General features: G+C 44.9%; 1 protein-coding gene across 4 annotated transcripts in view; it reads left to right on the top strand.

Annotated features, from left to right (window-relative positions):
- The window catches only part of dennd2b (DENN domain containing 2B), a 114,450-nt gene that overhangs the window by 50,623 nt on the left and 44,358 nt on the right, over positions 1–19,469 (top strand). For 2 of the 4 annotated variants that reach the window (XM_061963966.1, XM_061963965.1), the window contains exons 3-9: positions 564–1,844; positions 2,604–2,749; positions 16,887–17,008; positions 17,107–17,322; positions 18,061–18,157; positions 18,321–18,365; positions 18,683–18,867. In XM_061963966.1, coding sequence (XP_061819950.1) covers positions 564–1,844; positions 2,604–2,749; positions 16,887–17,008; positions 17,107–17,322; positions 18,061–18,157; positions 18,321–18,365; positions 18,683–18,867 — 2,092 coding nt within the window. The remainder of the gene's footprint in view (positions 1–563; positions 1,845–2,603; positions 2,750–16,886; positions 17,009–17,106; positions 17,323–18,060; positions 18,158–18,320; positions 18,366–18,682; positions 18,868–19,469) is intronic. The other 2 variants (XM_061963968.1, XM_061963967.1) reach the window with 1 other exon arrangement.

The following is a 19,469-nucleotide window of genomic DNA, read 5'->3' as shown; positions in this document are numbered from 1 at the left end:
AGAGATCTTGCCCCAAGTGGAGGAGTTCAAGTACCTTGGAGTTTTGTTCAGGGAAGAGTGGATCGTGAGATTGACAGGCAGAACGGTGCGGCGTCTTCAGTCATGCGGACACTGTATTGATCCGTTGTGGTAAAGAAGGAGCTGAAGGCCATAGGGAAGACCCAGGACACGTTGGGAAGAGTATGTCTCCTGGCTGACCTGGGAACGCCTCGGGATTCCCCGGGAGAAGCTGAACGAAGTGGCTCGGGAGAGGGAAGTCTGGTCTTCTCTGCTTAGGCTCTTGCCACCGCTACCCGACCTCGGATAAGCGGAAGAAGATGAATGGATGAATAGACCACCTGCAGGACTAAAATGGGACATTACAGATCACAACTTGTGATTTCAAAGTTTCAGGACTCTTCGTAAACGCATCAACCTTTCTCCACAGTCCCAACAGTTTTCTGCTCAGTTTCTCAGAAGTACAGTGATACATATAATAAACTAACAGTTTCTGGTGGTCTCTGCCCTGTGCTCTTGTAAATATGTATTTAAATAATCAGTGTTCTTTAACATTTTTCTTTTAGGTGTCAGTCTTCATCACCGTGTCCTGTTCTATCCTGCGCCCAGGGTCAGAACCAGCCACCTCTTCTTGGTGACGGGAATAACTATATGAAACAGAGCAGATACGCAAGGACTGACGGGCGATTCTTGGTACGTGCTGGCTGGAACAGCAAAACCAAAACTTATAGCAGTGGGCCACCCATTTCAAGTCCTACTGAGTCCCAAGCCCGTCTTACAAAGTCCAAGAGTATCAGTTGCCTGGACAATCGTCTTTCCATTTATAAGCCTCAAAATCAAGCCAAGGTGTGTCAGGGAGGTCAAAACTCTCAGGAGCAAAAAGAGAACCAAGGCTGTCCTCCTCCAAGTGAGGGACTTAATGGTAAACCCCTAAGTTGGAGTACACTTTCACTAGGATCTTGCGCCAACCAAGGCAACAAGCGACCCCTTTCCACCACAAGGCTGTTAACGGGTGTTCTTTCCACTACAGTCCGCAAGAAGATCTCAGAATGGGAGTGCAGAAGGGTGTCTCTGCCTAGGATGAGCTTGTGTCTGGATAAAAGGCCAGGACGAGAGCGTATAGGGGGCAGCGAGGGCTGCCCAAGCTTGCTGTCATCCCCCTGCAGCGAAAAAACATTTGACTTTAAGGGGGTTCGCAGAATGAGCACAGCTTTCTCAGAATGCTCCTACACGGAAACGGAGGAAGAGGAAGGGGTTTCTGACAAAGATGGCTTAGGTCGCTTCCAGAAACGGATAAGCAAGACGGAATCTTCGGGGACATTTGTCCGCTCCCTGTCTGCTCGTAAGGAGACCTCAGCGGTCCTTAACAGGATACACAAAATAGAGCAATCCCTGAAGGAGAATCCTAGCCCACCTCCTCCACGTTATTTAAGTAATTGCTATGCTCCAGACAAGACGAGACAAAAATCGTTTGTGATTGGTGAGGACTTTGACAGCACATGCACCAGCAAGCGCAGCAGTGTTTGCTCCGTGGCTACTGAACCAGATGTTGTTTTGGTGCCTGATAAGCTCACTAAACTCAGGCAACGGTTTAGTGTGAGTTCAGTCAGGTCTGAGAGCCCTGAACCACTCAGCCAACAGACATGTGCCGGACCCCCAGTCAACCCCTTACCTAAACCTAAACGCACTTTTGAGTATGATTCCAAGCGGGATCAGAAAGGCACATTGTCAGCAAATGGACTACCTCCAGCCTGTGAGTCTCCCCCACCTTTGCCCACGACCCCTGCACCAAGCACAACGCGAATGGAAAAGTGTGTGACCGGCACTCTCATCCGAGGCCAGAACAGGTGAGATGAGGATCCTTTACATTTGTATTCCTATTCACTGACATACAATAAATTAGAATATAAGTATCATACACTGTTTGTTTCATTCTTAGAAAGCTTCCATCAAAGTAAACAGCATTTGATGAAAGGCTATGCCCTTGCTTCATTCTGTGCCATGGTGTTTGGCATATATATCTTACCTTTAAATCTCTTGGTTTTGTCTTTAATTTGCTGACTCTTTACTTACCTTTTTCCATACATTTTAGCAAAGTGCACCTATTCTCAGATACTCTTTATTTAAAGATACAAACATTAGTCAATGTAATTGAAACAACCTATACTAACAACCTTTTTACCTGAGGGTGGGTTTTTGCACCCGTGGACAACTCTTGCATCTTTTAACCCCACCTCTCAGGATTGGATGTCCTCAGTTGAGAGGGTGTCGCCTTCCAAATTGCCCTAAAGTGAAATTGTAATGAAAATTGTCGACTGTGTTTAACATTCCTGTGCCTCTGTGTGTATGTGTGTACCAATGTGCAAGGAATACTCATGAATAGAAGTAAGCATCCTCATGTTTGCTTGCCACTAATTAGGGATTTCCTCTGGCATTTACCAAGTATGTGCTGATTCAGGGTTGTTGAAGAATTTGTGCAGTTAGTACTAAATGTTAAGCTTGTCTGCCAACTGTGACGACTGTACCGAGATTGATGCTGAAATCTTTTTTTTTTTTACAATATCTATTTATCATAGATAATTTTAATTTACTTTTTTATTTTTTAGAGAATCATATGAGTCGGAGGATGCTACCAGCCTGCTGTCGTCATACACATCCTCACCTGCAGAGAATGGCACACTAACCACAGAAACGCAGAGTCAATCCAATTCCAAAAGCACTTTAGAGGAGAATGCATATGAGGACATTATTGGTAAGCATAATTGCACAAAGGAGATCCTCAGGATCTCACTAAATGTTTTTTTTGCACTTACAATATATAATGGATACTATGTGAGGACATGATTGACAGTATTGTTTTTGATATACGTAAATATTCTCAACCTAAGTTGTTAGATATTAGTAAGATGTACAAACTGCATGGTTGTAGAAATGATATGCACTATATATGTTTTCTAAAAGTCTGATTGGAGAAAAGTCCTTTTGACTGGATATAAATCGTAGAACAGATGGGCCACCTTCACCGTAGGCTCCTTGCAGGTGTGGTGAAAAGCCAATGTGTCAGCTTGGAAGAGTGAAACACAGAGGAGCCCTCAATGACCTGAGCATTACAAAACATATATGTGGTTGCCATTTAATGATTAAGATGATGATTACCAATGTGTGGTTAAACAGACCAGAAATGTTTTGTGGTTAAACTAAAATTCACAATAGACCGAGATCACATCAATAATCTTGATTTTACATTTGCCCATGAAAAGAAAACCAAAGTTGAGGGATATTTTGTAAGGATGTTGAGGAGCTGACTGTAAACTGCATTGATTCATTACTTGTGAGATCATTATTACATGAAATGCTGAATGTTGAAGCCAAATTCCTTTCCACTAGCAAATGCCCCCAGGCCTTCTGCCCATTCCCACTGTCAGCCCCCATGGGCATACTTACTGTGCTGGAAATGTGTGTCAGTGTGAGTAAAGCCTGGCGTAGACGTTCATGGATACTGTGTCCCATGATGAAACGTGAATGATAAGTACTCATTGAAATTGAAATACATGCAAAATGTTGTGATATGCGGCTATAATGTTATATTATTTCTTCATGTTGTTTTTGACTCACTGCTCGGTTTATTAAAGCTGAGCTGAGGATGTGCTGTATTACAACAGCATGACTGATTTTCACTGAAATCCCTACAAAGGTCCTATTGTTTTTCAGGTTGTGTAAACGTTGAGGCATAGGGTGGCCATTTGCCAATTTGGAGGGCTATTTTAAAAGAGATCTGCATCACCACTTTGTATGTTGTGTTTTATAGGCCAATTCATCCCTTTTGGAAGAGGACTATATGTGGTCCAATAAGCAGCTCTTGTTTGAGGACACTTACATTAGGCATCACAGAGGCTTTGCTAGCTTGGTCTGTGGCTAGTTTTGATGTGAACATTAAAATGCAAGTTAACTGTGACCAAAGCTGCCATCTTAAAGTTGCATTGGTAAGAAAAGTGGGCCAGACAAGCACAATTTATTTATCACGTGTCAATGAAGTAATAGTTCAGCGGTCGATGAATCAGACACTTTACGACACTGATGCTATGATTCAGACGTCTGTGATGTCAACCTTGATCGGGTTCAGTGACACAGCAATGCGTTACCGTCACAACGTACTTTTTTGCTCATACTCATGCGAACACATCTTGCAGAAGGTTTGGAAAATACACAAAATCGGATTGCACTAGTTGTATTTATCCTGTAATTCTGTTATTTTGTAGACACCGAAACTATTACTTGTAACTCAGTCATTCCAGGCAGAATCGGTTCAGGAATGACAAAATAAATTGTGTGTGTGCTGCTTCTGCCAAATGGGCAATTGGAGTTCTGTACTGTGTGTGGCGTGTCCATTTCATAAGGTAAGGTGATACAGACATCATAGTTTGTTCAGTGCCTCTCCCTGGCCAGCGCTTCCATTGTGTATAGATGTACAATCACAGAGTGGAGTTGAGGTGTGTCCACTCTCTGCATTATACCGTGGATTAGAGAGCAGTAGATAAGTACCCTGCAGTACATTAGCTGCTTCACAGACATATAATTTTCCCAGCAGGCTCTCATTACAGCGCTGCTTCATTTTATTGGAGTTTCTACTCTGCATGGGGTCATGGTGGACTTCCTTATTCTGATCCGCCACTTGGCCGAAATTTACTCTGTGACACAGCAGTACCATACTTTGCCTTTGTCGTCACCTTTTTCCCAGTTTAAAAATTAATCGTGTAAATAACTTAACAGTTCTGGCTGTAGGTTAATGGTAAACGCACTCGACACACACTCATTGTTTGACATCCTGAGTACATAGCGTTTCCCCTCGGGAATTTACCAACACAGCTATTTTCTAGCTGTATTATTTTCCTTTTCCTTTGTGAGATAACATTGCTTGTCTTCCTTTTAAAGATGCTATGTATCAAATTTAAAACAAATTGGCACCAGTCCATCTTGTCTCCTATTACCACTTTACATGTCTAGACGCAGAACTACTACCGATATATCGCAGAGGGGCAGTAATTCTACTTTGAGCTAACTACACACATTTGAGCGTCTCATCTTGGATATAAAGCTAAAGCCACAGTGGCAAATAGTAGTGATCTTACCTTACCACAGTTCTGTACAACATAAAAACAATGACTTGTGTGCTTGCCAACAACTTAGACTTAGACAAACTTTAATGATCCACAAGGGAAATTGTTCAACAAACCCGTTTAAGTGTAACTGTACTTTTTTTTTTTTTGGCCTATAATTCACAATCATTATAAAAGACTTGACGATGGATGTAATTTTGTTAATGCATTCTAAATAGTAAATAAATGGGATCAAAAGTCTGCTTACAATGAAGCCTGTGAAAGCTGCTCTATTCTGCCTATAAAGCCTTTAAAAAAAACATCCGAACACTTTCATTATAGGGGTTGTTTGCAACATTCACACAGATGCCTAGAGGGCGCCAACTTCCCAATGTATTTTACACAGTATATCCCGCCCTCTCTCGGCTCCTTGTATGGGTGACCCTTTAACGCGCATTAGTGTTGTTGGCTAATGATATCAATTTGGAAAGCCAGCGTTAGCTATCATTCAATGTATATTTTATCATAAAAACAACATGACTGCAAATTGTTCGTTGTATGTGTGCACGCGCTCCTTGCACCTATGTGCTTACGAGACCGTGTGTAAACACCAACTAATGATAACATAAGCTAGCCAGTGGTGTTCTAATATTTTTTATTTAAAACATGTTACTGTGAGGATGTTGCTAACAGCACCTTTTAGGTTTCATATACAAAATCCAAAACCAGTGAAGTTGGCACGATGTGTAAATCGTAGATAAAACAGAATACAATGATTTGCAACTCCTTTTCAACCTATATCCAATTGAATACACTGCAAAGACAAGATCCTTAACGTTCCAACTGGTAAACTTTGTTGGTTTTTGCAAATATTAGCTCATTTGGAATTTGATGCCTGCAACATGTTTCAAAAAAGCTGGCACAAGTGGCAACAAAGACTGAAAGTTGAGGAATGCTCATCAAACACTTATTTGGAACATCCCACAGGTGAACAGGTTAATTGGGAACAGGTGGGTGCCATGATTGGGTATAAAAGCAGCTTCCATGAAATGCTCAGTCATTCACAAACAAGGACGGAGCGAGTGTCACCAATTTTTGAACAAATGCGTGAGCAAATTGTCGAACAGTTTAAGAACAACATTTGTCAACGAGCTATTGCAAGGAATTTAGGGATTTCACCATCTACGGTCCGTAATATCATCAAAAGGTTCAGAGAATATGGAGAAATCACTGCACGTGAGCGGCAAGGCCCAAAACCAACATTGAATGCCCGCGACCTTCGATCCCTCAGGCGGTACTGCATCAAAAAGTGACATCAGTGTGTAAAGGATATCACCACATGGGCTCAGGAACACTTCAGAAAACCACTGTCAGTAACTACAGTTTGTTGCTACATTTGTAAGTGCTAGTTAAAACTCTACTATGCAAAGTTAAAGCCATTAATCAACAACACCCAGAAACACAGCTGGCTTTGCTGGGCCCGAGCTCATCTGCGATGGACTGATGCAAAGTGGAAAAGTGTTCTGTGGTCTGACGAGTTCACATTTCAAATTGTTTTTGGAAACTGTGGACGTCGTGTCCTAAGGACCAAAGAGGAAAATAACCATCCGGACTGTTATAGGCGCAAAGTTCAAAAGCCAGCATCTGTGATGGTATGGGGTGTATTAGTGCCCAAGGCGTGAGTAACTTACACATCTGTGAAGACACCATCATGGCTGAAAGGTACATACGGGTTTTGGAGCAGCATATTGTTATGTTTAGACTAAAGGGGAGGTGACGGCTCAGACACCAGGGGGCAGTAAGTACAATAATTTATTATATATATTGCTAATATATATAATAATAACACAAAACAATACAAACTAAACTAATGAAATGGAGTGTGTGACAAAACCCTAGAGTGAGTGGTGTTAGACTATGTGTGTAGTTAGCTGTAGTGTATTACCGTGATGTTGGATGAGGAAGCAGACAAGTCCAGAGAGGGCAAGGCAAAAGGGGTCCAAGATGCGCGAGGGGCCCGTGGGACAGAGAGAGACGTCAGAGTCCAGGGGCGAGCGAGGAGTCGGGAAAACGAGGAAGGCAGTCCAAAACACAGGGGGGAAACAACGGGAGATCTCGAAAGGGAGACTCGGGAAGGCAGGTACACCAAGAGGTAACTAGGGGAGAACAAACAAGGATGTAAGAACACGAGAGAAAAACGCAGCAAGAGAGCATAAGCCTTACGGTGTCCAAAGGGTAAACTAAGTTCCCGCGTCGATCCTTGGTTCACTGGTCCTTTATACATCTCACCCTCATCAGTCCCAGGTGTGCAGGCTTGTCGCTGCATGGGCGTGCTGCGTGGGCGTGCTGCGCTCAGCGCGAGCAGGGGCGTGTCCGAGCACGCTGTCAACGGCTCCTCCAAGTGCTCCCGCAAAGGAGGGAGAAGTAGACTGCGCGTGCGCCGTAACAGTATCCCCCCCTATGGACAGATTCCAGATGTCCAAAGACAGACAAATGAACAACATACTCACGAAACAAGGGAGGGTGGAGGGGCGAACTGGTGGTGGGTCGCCGGCCCAAATGTCCCCGAATCCACCGGGGACGAGTCTGGTGGCGGCGGCGAGTAGAACACGGCTGAGGCCGGCGAGGCGGGCGACCAAGGAACGGCCACCTTCTTGGCCGTCGGGAAGGCGGACGTGATTGGCGCCATGGTGCGTCTCGCCGGAAACAAGGAGGTGACATCGGCGGCGTGGAAGCGGCAGACGTAATCGGCGGCGTGGAAGCGGAAGACGTCATCAGCGGCGTGGAAGCGGCAGACGTCATCGGCGGCGTGGAAGCGGCAGACGTCATCGGCGACGTGGAAGCGGCAGACGTCATCGGCGGCGTGGAAGCGGCAGACGTCATCGGCGGCGTGGAAGCGGCAGACGTCATCGGCGGCGTGGAAGCGGCAGACGTCATCGGCGCCGTTGAAGCGGCAGACGTCATCGGCGCCGAGGAGGGCAGCTGAGGAGTTGGCCGAGGTGCTGAAGCCGGTGCTGCAGGCCGAGGGGCAGAGGTCGGCGCTGCCGACTGAGGGGCAGAGGTCGGCGCTGCCGGCCTGGGAGCTGGCGGAGACGAGGGGACCAGCCTAGGAGCTGGCGGAGACGAGGGGACCAGCCTGGGAGCTGGCGGAGACGAGGGTGCCAGCCTGGGAGCTGGTGGAGACAAGGGGGCCAGTCTGGGAGCTGGTGCTAGCTCGGAGACTAACCTGGGGACTGGTGCTAGCTCGGAGGCTAGCCGGGGGGCTGGTGCTAGCTCGGAGGCTAGCCGAGGGGCTGGTGCTAGCTCGGAGGCTAGCCGAGGGGCTGGTGCTAGCTCGGAGGCTAGCCGAGGGGCTGGTGCTAGCTCGGACGCTAGCCGAGGGGCTGGTGCTAGCTCGGAGGCTAGCCGAGGGACTGGTGCTAGCTCGGAGGCTAGCCGAGGGGCTGGTGCTAGCTCGGACGCTAGCCGAGGGGCTGGTGCTAGCTCGGAGGCTAGCCGAGGGACTGGTGCTAGCTCGGACGCTAGCCGAGGGACTGGTGCTAGCTCGGACGCTAGCCGAGGAACTGGTGCTAGCTCGGACGCTAGCCGAGGGACTGGTGCTAGCTCGGACGCTAGCCGGGGGACTGGTGCTAGCTCGGACGCTAGCCGGGGGACTGGTGCTAGCTCGGACGCTAGCCTGGGGACTGGTGCTAGCTCGGACGCTAGCCTGGGGACTGGTGCTAGCTCGGATGCTAGCCTGGGGACTGGTGCTAGCTCGGACGCTAGCCTGGGGACTGGTGCTAGCTCGGACGCTACCCTGGGAACTGGTGCTAGCTCGGACGCTAGCTTGGGAACTGGTGCTAGCTCGGACGCTAGCCTGGGGACTGGTGCTAGCTCGGACGCTAGCTTGGGAACTGGTGCTAGCTCGGAGGCTAGCCAGGGGACTGGTGGCTGCGGCTGGGAAAAGCGGAAGACAGGTGGAATTAGTCTGGCAGGGGGTAGCCTGTCTTGGTGCAGCTGCGCCACCCCATCAGCACAGCCACCAGTACTACCCCTTCTCTCCGAAAGCGGATGCCAGACGCTTCTTTCTTGCTGAGGAACAGTCACTAAGGGTGGGAGGAGGGTGTCCAGGCGACGAGAAAATTCTTCCTTGCTCATATCGCTACTAAACATCCCCTTCCAAGACATGTCGACAGGGCAAGAAAAATCCTCCCGTGTGGAGCGAAAAAAAGAAAAAGACATGGTGAATGGGGCAAAAAGAGGAAGGAAAAAAAATAAATAAATAAAATTCACAGGGGGCGGAACTAAAGTCACTGGGGGCGGGGCTAAGGAACTGTGCCGTCAGGACCTTAATAATTTTTGGCGGGAACTTACTGTTATGTTTAGACTAAAGGGGAGGTGACGGCTCAGACACCAGGGGGCAGTAAGTACAATAATTTATTATATATATTGCTAATATATATAATAATAACACAAAACAATACAAACTAAACTAATGAAATGGAGTGTGTGACAAAACCCTAGAGTGAGTGGTGTTAGACTATGTGTGTAGTTAGCTGTAGTGTATTACCGTGATGTTGGATGAGGAAGCAGACAAGTCCAGAGAGGGCAAGGCAAAAGGGGTCCAAGATGCGCGAGGGGTCCGTGGGACAGAGAGAGACGTCAGAGTCCAGGGGCGAGCGAGGAGTCGGGAAAACGAGGAAGGCAGTCCAAAACACAGGGGGGAAACAACGGGAGATCTCGAAGGGGAGACTCGGGAAGGCAGGTACACCAAGAGGTAACTAGGGGAGAACAAACAAGGATGTAAGAACACGAGAGAAAAACGCAGCAAGAGAGCATAAGCCTTACGGTGTCCAAAGGGTAAACTAAGTTCCCGCGTCGATCCTTGGTTCACTGGTCCTTTATACATCTCACCCTCATCAGTCCCAGGTGTGCAGGCTTGTCGCTGCATGGGCGTGCTGCGTGGGCGTGCTGCGCTCAGCGCGAGCAGGGGCGTGTCCGAGCGCGCTGTCAACGGCTCCTCCAAGTGCTCCCGCAAAGGAGGGAGAAGTAGACTGCGCGTGCGCCGTAACACATATGTTGCCATCTAAGCAACGTCTTTTTTAATGGACGCCCCTGCTTATTTCAGCAAGACAATGCCAAGCCACATTCTGCACGTGTTACAACAGCGTGGGTTCGAAGTAAAAGATTGCGGGTACTAGACTGGCCTGCCTGTAGTCCGGACCTGTCTCCCATTGACAATGTGTGGCGTATTATGAAGCGTAAAATACAACAATGGAGACCCCGGACTGTTGAACAACTTAAGCTGTACATCAAGCAAGAATGGGAAAGAATTCCACCTGAAAAGCTTCAAAAATTGGTCTCCTCAGTTCCCAAACCATTACTGAGTGTTGTTAAAAGAAAAGACCATGTAACACAGTGTTAAAAATGCCCCTGTGCCAACTCTTTTGCAATGTGTTGCTGCCATTAAATTCTAAGTTAATGATTATTTGCAAAACAAAATTAAGTTTCTCAGTTCGAACATTAAATATCTTGTCTTTGCAGTATATTCAATTGAATATAAGTTTAAAAGGATTTGCAAATCATTGTATTTTATTTTTATTTATGATTTACACAAGGTGCCAACTTCACTGGTTTTGGGTTTTGTACAGGATGTAAGTATATATGTATTGTCATAGGCATCCGTCCGTCAGTAGTGACGATGGGTTGCGCCTGGGGGAGTTCATTCTCAATGATTCCTCCCACCGTCGAAGCTGGCGCCAATCGGGTGGAACTTAAGACTGCCAGCTTCCGTGTTGTTTCCTCCCTTTAGGGGGAGGCTGGAGTGACCTCTCCGTGGCGCAAGCCTGGGCAGAAAGTATGGAGATCTTGGGTTGCCCAGACATCAAGATCCCCCTCTCGGCCGTGACGATGTGGCCCAGAGGAAAGCAAGGCAATACATCTGGCATCGGCTTGGTTGCAGGAGCTGCCGGCAGGGGGTCAGCAATGACACCCAGCCACCTCAGGGGCTCCACTCCTGATTTTCTGTCTGGGTTTACTCCCATAGCCTTTCCTTCTCCCAAAGGTACCACAAGGCAGCGGGTGGGGGGGGCAGGGGGAATGACGACTATTTGACCCATAGATGGGGCAGTGGTTGGCGGATGCCAGGGCGTGTCCACACACCGGTGGGCCTGCACACCTCGCCTCTGGGGCCCACTGCTGCTCCGAGATCCCCTACAGTTTAGCCTGAGACCGCAAGGTCCCAGTTACCGTGTGTGGCCGCGAGGAGGCACTGTAGGGGTCTTGGTGGTGGAGAGGCTGTGTACCAGCAGGAGGAGGCTTACGCACTCGGCTCCTCTTTTCACCCACCCAGGGGCTAGCTGGCGGCGATAGCTGTAAGCAGAGAGTAGCAAGCAGGGGCAGCATGCAGCATGCACTAACTACAAGCACTTCTGCCACATATCTAACGCACTGACGCATCACACGCACCCTGTGCGCGAGCACTCACACACAATATGTATTGTAGTAACAAGCAAATGTATAATAACATTTGATATTTACGTATTTTGATCATTTAAGCACATACATTTCAAAAACGCATCACGGCGTCAGCTTTTTTTTTTCCAACAATGTCACTGATTTCTGCTCACTGCAGACTTCATGGGAGCCAAACATCACTTACTGTACAAGGTTGGCTGTCATTAGGATGCCGACTGTTTGGATGTTCATATATTCCCATTTCGATGAAGAATGACTCATAATCCTCGTGAAGAAAAGGAGGGTAGAACCAAGCGTCTTTTTCTGTCGTTCTCGCCATTACCAGTTCTAAATTGGCTGTCAAAGTGTACCAACTACTCGGAATATGTCTTCGTCCTTCTACTATCCAGGTGAGAGGCATGAGTTATGTAAAGTTTATATAAAGTTTGACGAGCAAGCAAACGAGGATGCTGCTGATTAGTTGATCATGTCAACATTGGCACACAAGCTAGTGATCACAGCGCCGCTATGAATAGTTTGTCTGCGTTAGCGTTTATAATAACAACATCATTAATACTTGGTTAATATTCAAGTCACAAAATGTTAATGGAGTATTGTTGGTGCTTTTTGGATGTTTTTTAATGGGGTATTTTTAACGTTTATTTACAAGTGAGAAGGCATTAAAAAGATACATCGTAATGATTGTGAGCGATAGGCAAAATTCACCCAAAAAGTGCTGGTTCCTTTTAAGTCCTCCAGAAAACTATAAAATGATGTTGCTGAATAGACGATATGTCTATTTTTTTTTTCTGCCCATCCAAAAATGTGACTCAAATGTAAGACGGAGGATTCTCACCTGTCTGTGCAGCGCGAGCACTGATCTTGCAGCCGTGTGTGGAACTGTCACTTTGCACAATTACTAAATAAAATGTAAAATAGTGCTCGCAAAACGGTGATAAGTGTCTGCCTCACAATACGGAGGTCCTGAGTAGTCCTGAGTTCAATTACGGGCTCTGGATCTTTCTGTGTGGAGTTTGCATGTTCTCCCCTTGACTGCGTGGGTTCCCTCCGGGTACTCCGGCCTCCTCCCACCTCCAAAGACATGCACCTGGGGATAGGTTGATTGGCAACACTAAATTGGCCCTAGTGTGTGAATGTGAGTGTGAATGTTGTTTGTCTATCTGTGTTGGCCCTGCGATGAGGTGGCGACTTGTCCAGGGTGTACCCCGCCTTCCACCCGAATGCAGCTGCGATAGGCTCCAGCGACCCCCCGCGACCCCAAAAAGGGACAAGCGGTAGGAAATGGATGGATGGATAGAGATGAAAAATGGATTGCACACTTTATTCTGCTCACTTAAGAGACGCAATCCACTTTGCACACGTTTAGTAGATCAGCTTTGCTGTTTTAGTACATGCAAACCTTTAGTAAATCAGTATCCATGTGTCCAAGTCCAACTTGGTGAAGAGAATTGCACTTTGTCAGGCCTCTACCCTCACACCTGTACAACTTGGGTGTCCCACCTTATGACTGAGCTCCTGCTGGTAGCTCTTAACCACAATAAGGTGGCAATCTCTCAGGGGGGAAACTAAAAAACTAATAGTAGAATAATTCAAATAAAGTATCCTTCATCCACATTTTATCAACCATCACAACATTTATCTGGACTTGATGGCCTAATTCTTAAACTGACTTTAACCTTAAGTAGGACTTCACACACAATAGTCAATATTTTATAAAACTTGAAAGTACAGTCTTATGAATAATACAAAAACATTCTACTCTAATCAGGTCAGCTGAATCAAAGCCTCTGCATTGTCCACTTATTCTCACACACACACACACACACACACACACACACACACACACACACACACACACACACACACACACACACACACACACACACACAACACTGCCTACACTCCGGACATAGTAATGTTTTTATTTTCAAGTTGTGTTTTACTATACCAACTAACAGGGAATCAACAGTTCCCCTGTTCTTTTAAATTATATTTATTTCATTGTGTTCTCTGACCAGTGAGCATGTAAACACTTGCAGCATGAGGGTGTTCACATTGTATATTAACGGACAGAAAGCAAAGCATGAAGACAATTACAGCTTGGGGAAGTTTACATTGACGCAAATAATGGTAGCCTACATACTCGTTTTCATCACCGTTTAAACAAAAATAGCAACTGACAGCTCTTTTTAGCGAAACAGTTCATTTCGACAACACCTGAAGCAGCAAATACTCATAACTTTAATTTACGATTGTGGAGATGTCCCGATTGATGGCTCACCTGCTGATGGCATGATAAAGCTTCAAAAATAAAATGTTTCCTCTTCAGTTTTTCCCAGGTGTTCACATATTAGGATGTAAAACACATTAGATCTGCACCTTTTTGTTTTGGCGCCGCTGGTAAGAAATTCAACTTTTTCATCTCAAAGTCCATGAATCGGTCAAAGTTTACTTATATCCCCCTAATCACAAATGTCTTAAAGGGCTGCACAAGCCACAACAACATCCTCGTCTCAGATCCCACATCAGGGCAAGAAAAAACTCAACCCAATGGGCACAACGAAAAACCTTGGAAGGGACCGCAGATGTGGGGGTCCCCCGTTGGTGACCGGTGCAATGGATGCCGAGTGGATACAGTTAATAATGTGAGCGTCCAGTCCATAGTGGGGCCAGCAGGGGATCCTCTTGCATGTAGACACTTCGGGGCGCAGAGACGTCACCGACTGATGCATAGGGAGTGGTCACCCCGGGTCCCGACTTCATGTGAAAGTCCAGTCCATTGGGAGACAAGCAAAGGATCATCTTGAATGGAGACAAGTTAGCAGAGCACAGTGACATCACCAACTGATGCAAAGAGGAGTGGTCCATCCTGGGTCCCGATTTTGAACAGCTAGCGTGTCATCCGTGGAGGCTTGAACATTGAAAAGCATCTGATTGGCTATCCTTTGTCGCTAAACCCACCCCTCTCTCATATTGTAAGCTATTAAAGAACTGTGATTAGATATATTTCAAACTTTACTAGACAAAATTAAATATGATTAGATGCTGTTTCTGGCAACATCTATCGTCTTGTTTTTAATTCGTCGACACTGGTTTACTGAGGGTTCAGGGGAGGGGTGAATGAGTCTGTGTGTGCGCGCGTGGATTCGCGGAGCCTCTGATGCAGTCAAGGGCAGAGAAGAAGGAAGACGATATCATACAGGTATTGTTATTGTGTCCCTTTCTCAGCGGATTTCTACGTTACTGCGGATAATTTTGTCAACTTGTTATATATACATTTTGTGAGTATATTAAAATGTACTTTCCCAACTTCAGATTCGATTTGAAGGGGGGAAGACATCTATTTGAGGGGGCTCTGCCCCCTCTTGTCCCTACTTTGGGACGGCCCCGGTCATCGCACAGTTCATGTTTTTTTTTTGGTATTGCTGTTTACATTGCTTTAAAAGTACCTATACCAAACTATGAACAGTTAATGGCCCTGCAAAGTTAGTCTGCTGGATTATAAATTGTACGGAGCAGTATCTGCTACTTCAGTCAATGGGTTTGTGTGTAGAGCTTGAGTCAGAAATGGTAGGTTTGTGACACTATCCCCATGTGGCAAGTAAAAATAAAATTGCTTGTGCAGCTTTTGTAAATGGGGTATACTTTTATAGCGCTTTTCTACCTTCAAGGTACTTAAAGCGCTTTTGACATTATTTCCACATTCACCCATTCACACTCTGATGTCAGGAGCTGCCATGCAAGGCCCTAACCATGATCCATCAGGAGCAAATTAAAATGGTAAATGGTTGTACTTGTATAGTGCTTTTCTACCTTTCTTTAAGGAACTCAAAGCGCTTTGACACTATTTCCACACTCACCCATTCACACACACATTCATACTGATGGCGGGAGTTGCCATGCAAGGCGCTAACCAGGACCCATCAGGAGCAAGGGTGAAGTGTCATGGTTGCATGAATTCCTATCTCGTGGCTCAGACTGAGATTGCAATGTACAATAATCGACTTGTATTGCATTTAGGACCACATGTTTAAGTGGCCCAAGTCCAATCTGGAAAACACTGGATTGTGTTGTGGTTTGTGCTGTCCAACTGCCAGGAAAAAGTCTCACTTTAGCAAAAAAGTCACTTGTAGAGAGTTTCACAAGCCACTACATGAAAATCTGATATTAATTATACATTTGAGGAAGGGTTGAGATCCTTGCTAGCCTTTGCTTCTAGCAATATACTGACCCCTATTGGTTTGGGATACAGACCCCTTTTATTTATTCTAAAATCTTTGGGGGTTTTTTGCTTAGACCGTGCCAACAACCAATTCTCATTGTACATATCCGAGCTGTTCTGGATTCACGGCAAATGTTACGTTTGTTTGGTTTGGCAGGTAATCCTAGTGAGAGCTGCATTTTTCTTTTGTGTATATTCGTTCCTTTCTAACTATGGATTAATCAGTCCTACATAAATGTGCCATAACTTAACATTTGACAAGTTAGTGGTTAAATGTACAACTATGCATTATAGCCACTTAGGGAGAGAAGGATGGACAAGCAGACAACTTTTTGGTGTACTGACAAATTTACCAAAAGGTTTTCATTTTTTTAGAATGATTTTACATTGCTCTGTTAATAATTTATTAGTTACAAATAAAAAACCTTGGCATCTAGACATCTTTTTAAAATTTTTTTTTTTTTTTACCAATTTGGTGTTAGGAAGGTTTTAGTTCTTTTTCTCTCAAAAGAGCTGCCTGCTGCAGTGAAACAAAACACGGTTAGACCATTGAGAGTGAACCTAAACAATAAAAGTTGCGGGTTGTAAGCTGAACAATGAATGGGATTTAGCCAAAAGGGCAATGCCATAAAGTGAGGTGAAAATTGGAGACCATGGTTATGCAACTATCTTTGTTTACATTTATGTAATATCCTCTGTTTTGATGCAACGTCAAGTTTAAATGGGCTGGATGCTTATTTAGATTTTCAATATTCTGAAGGTTAGACTTTTATTGCACAAAGAAATCTGGACAAAGATGATCCTCATCTTCCTCAGTGAACGCTTCCTCAGACAGTTTGCATGCCTGGACAGTGACTCATCAGCTTCAGCGAAGCTCACTGGGTTCTCTGGGGCCCAGTGCCAACAGCCACTGTTTTGAAACTGGGAGATCCAGCTGGGAATGACCTTTGACATACCTTTCTTGACTCCTCGACTTACACACAAACCGGAATGCGATCCTCTAACTCTTTGGTCACCATTTACTGCCCTTTTCGGGTATACTCTCTTTTGAACGGCATCTTTGAGTATATTTATTGTCGTTTGAGCTATACTAAAACTTGACATCATCTCTGCAGAGAAGGAGAACCCATATGAGGATGTTGACCTAAAGCGCAGGACTTTGGGTCGTAAAATTTGTCATTTGGAGAGTAGTAGATCTTGGACTGCTATGGACAGGAAGCACAACTCTCCACCTCAGGTAAGTCTTCAACCTGTTGCCGATCTATTGATATACAGTACTTGGTTAATAGCAAGTCGAATATACCAATCATTTTATATTGTATTCTCCATGACTAGTTACCGTCCAAACCTAGCAGCCAGTCCCTACGGCTCATTGGTACCAGCGACAGAACAATTCACCGGATGTCACAATTGCCCAAACGCCACAGCCATGATGAAACACTGCTCCTCCCCCAGATGGGTGTATCAGCTTCCTCTTGTGTGTTGCTGGATGAGAACCTTTGTGGTACCGGTGATAACCTGGCCTCACACAGGCACTGGCGGATTCCCAAGGTACACACTGCCTGATCCAACACAAACTTCTCCACTTAGCCCTCACAGAGCTCCGTTTGTGTTCTTTGGCCTACCATGCTCCTAGGTTTCTTATAATGACTTAAAAGTATATGTACAGTATAACCCTACTTCCATAGGGCAGGACATTTTTTGCCACTTTGGTACACTTTAATACACAAATTTGGCTCCCTTTTGCAGCAATTCCATGACTATTGGGAATATATTCCCTTATGGTTTTAATTCTTAGAAAACCTTTAATAATTACTTGTTGAAGGTGAGTTCATTGAACAACACAGATAACCCTTAAAAAAGACATCCGGTTAAAGCTATGTACTGTGTTTATAATTATTAACTACAGTAACTATTAACTTATGTTTTACTGGTTTTGTACAGTGACCAAACATTTTTCGAAAAGCACCTACTGTATAAATACAATGCAGTGTGTTCCCTGCGTTTACAATTGTAGGGCAGTCAAGTATTAGGGCCATTTTTTTCCACACACAGACACAAACATGTGCACATGTTAACACTTGCTTGTATGACAACTGTCACATTGTATGAAACAAATCAATGGAAAGACTCCAAAATAACCCACACAATCAAATGCCACAGCAGCTCATTAAAATAATATAGTGGTAGAGAGAACACTGAAATGTGTAACACTTTTTCATTTACTAGTTTGGTTAGGCCACGATTGTTTGCCAATATTACCCTAAAAGGCTGTTTTTCTGTTCGCAGCTGGTCCAGAGGATCAACTCCATTTACTGCACTAAACGTGGAAAGAAGAGACTTAAAAAGCTGTCCTTGACCAATCTCGAATCCTCATCTTTGAGAGGTAAGGGCTGTCTTTTTGGCTTGTCTTTAAAGGGGTAAATATTTGCATCTAGTCTGCCTCAGCAAATGTCTAGCTGTGTCCCTCCCAAGACCTAAACACATGTTTGTGAAATTGCTCTTTGACCCCTAGAAAAGCTTCTTGTTTGTCTCTTGTCTGCCCCCAGATGACAACAGTGAGAGTGAGAGCGACTCTGACGACAGGTTTAAAGGTGAGCGGTCACATCACCAGTTTCCATGGCTAAAGTGCTGGTCTTCTGTGAGGGTGGAACGGTTTCCCATGTCAGTTTTGTTTTTAAGGAGTAACCTGTCTTGACCTTACACATTCTGACCACAACCTTTGCCAAATGCATGTTAGCATGTTAGCAGTTACTGAAAACTTTGAACACAAATAAATATCTTATTGATAGATGTTTATGCCAGTTTTAACCTGTAACCATGGCGGTGGAATCACTAAAAGTACATTTTAATGCGGCGGCAAATGATCTCTGACACATTTGGTATTAATGTTCTGTCATTCCCTCCTCAGCTCACACCCAGAGGTTGTTGAAATTGCAATCAATCCTTCGACGGGCCCCCAGCTACCGCACACTGGAGCTGCAGCTAATTGAGTGGCAAGAGAGAGAACTCTTTGAGTATTTCGTAGTTGTTTCTTTGAAAAATAAACCCAGCAAGAACTCTTACTCGCCAGAAGTCACTTACCAGTTTCCTAAGGTGAGGTCACTGTCATTTTAATTTAAACCTGCTGCTGGTTCACACACACATCTGTTATACCTGGTATGTTAAAGTGGAACTGTACTTTATTCGGGGAATTTTTCCCATCATTCACAATCCTTATGAGAGAACAACACACATGTATTTCTATTTTCTGTACTTTTTAAATAGTAAAAACTGCTAGTAAGAGGCAGCTTAAATGCAGGTAATGTGTAGTCCAATAAAGCCCTCTAAAATAACATCCACCAACCGGCAACAGCGCTCCGTTTACATGCTGTGACCTGCATTATAACAAAGTTATAACAATATTAATATTGTAAGAGATAACACAGGGGAACTACGTTTTTGGTGTAGTGACACTTACTCACAATACAATGTGATTTACAACAATCTGTACTGACTGAGAAACAAGAACAATCATATGCACTACTACAAATAGACAACCAAATCATTTATAAAGTATTGTGCTTTGTTTGTACTCGGTTAGCTTCACTATGTGTATAGCTTTGATATCAAACACTGTGCGCTTTGTGTATCAAATGTTATGTTATTATATTACTTACATATTTACATCATGTATATAAAATGTTGGAGGATTTTGG

This window comes from Nerophis lumbriciformis, linkage group LG06 (assembly GCF_033978685.3).
Source record: "Nerophis lumbriciformis linkage group LG06, RoL_Nlum_v2.1, whole genome shotgun sequence".
NCBI lineage: Eukaryota > Metazoa > Chordata > Actinopteri > Syngnathiformes > Syngnathidae > Nerophis > Nerophis lumbriciformis.
The sequence above is the reverse complement of the archived record's forward strand: the minus strand, read 5'-3'. Positions and strand labels throughout refer to the sequence as shown.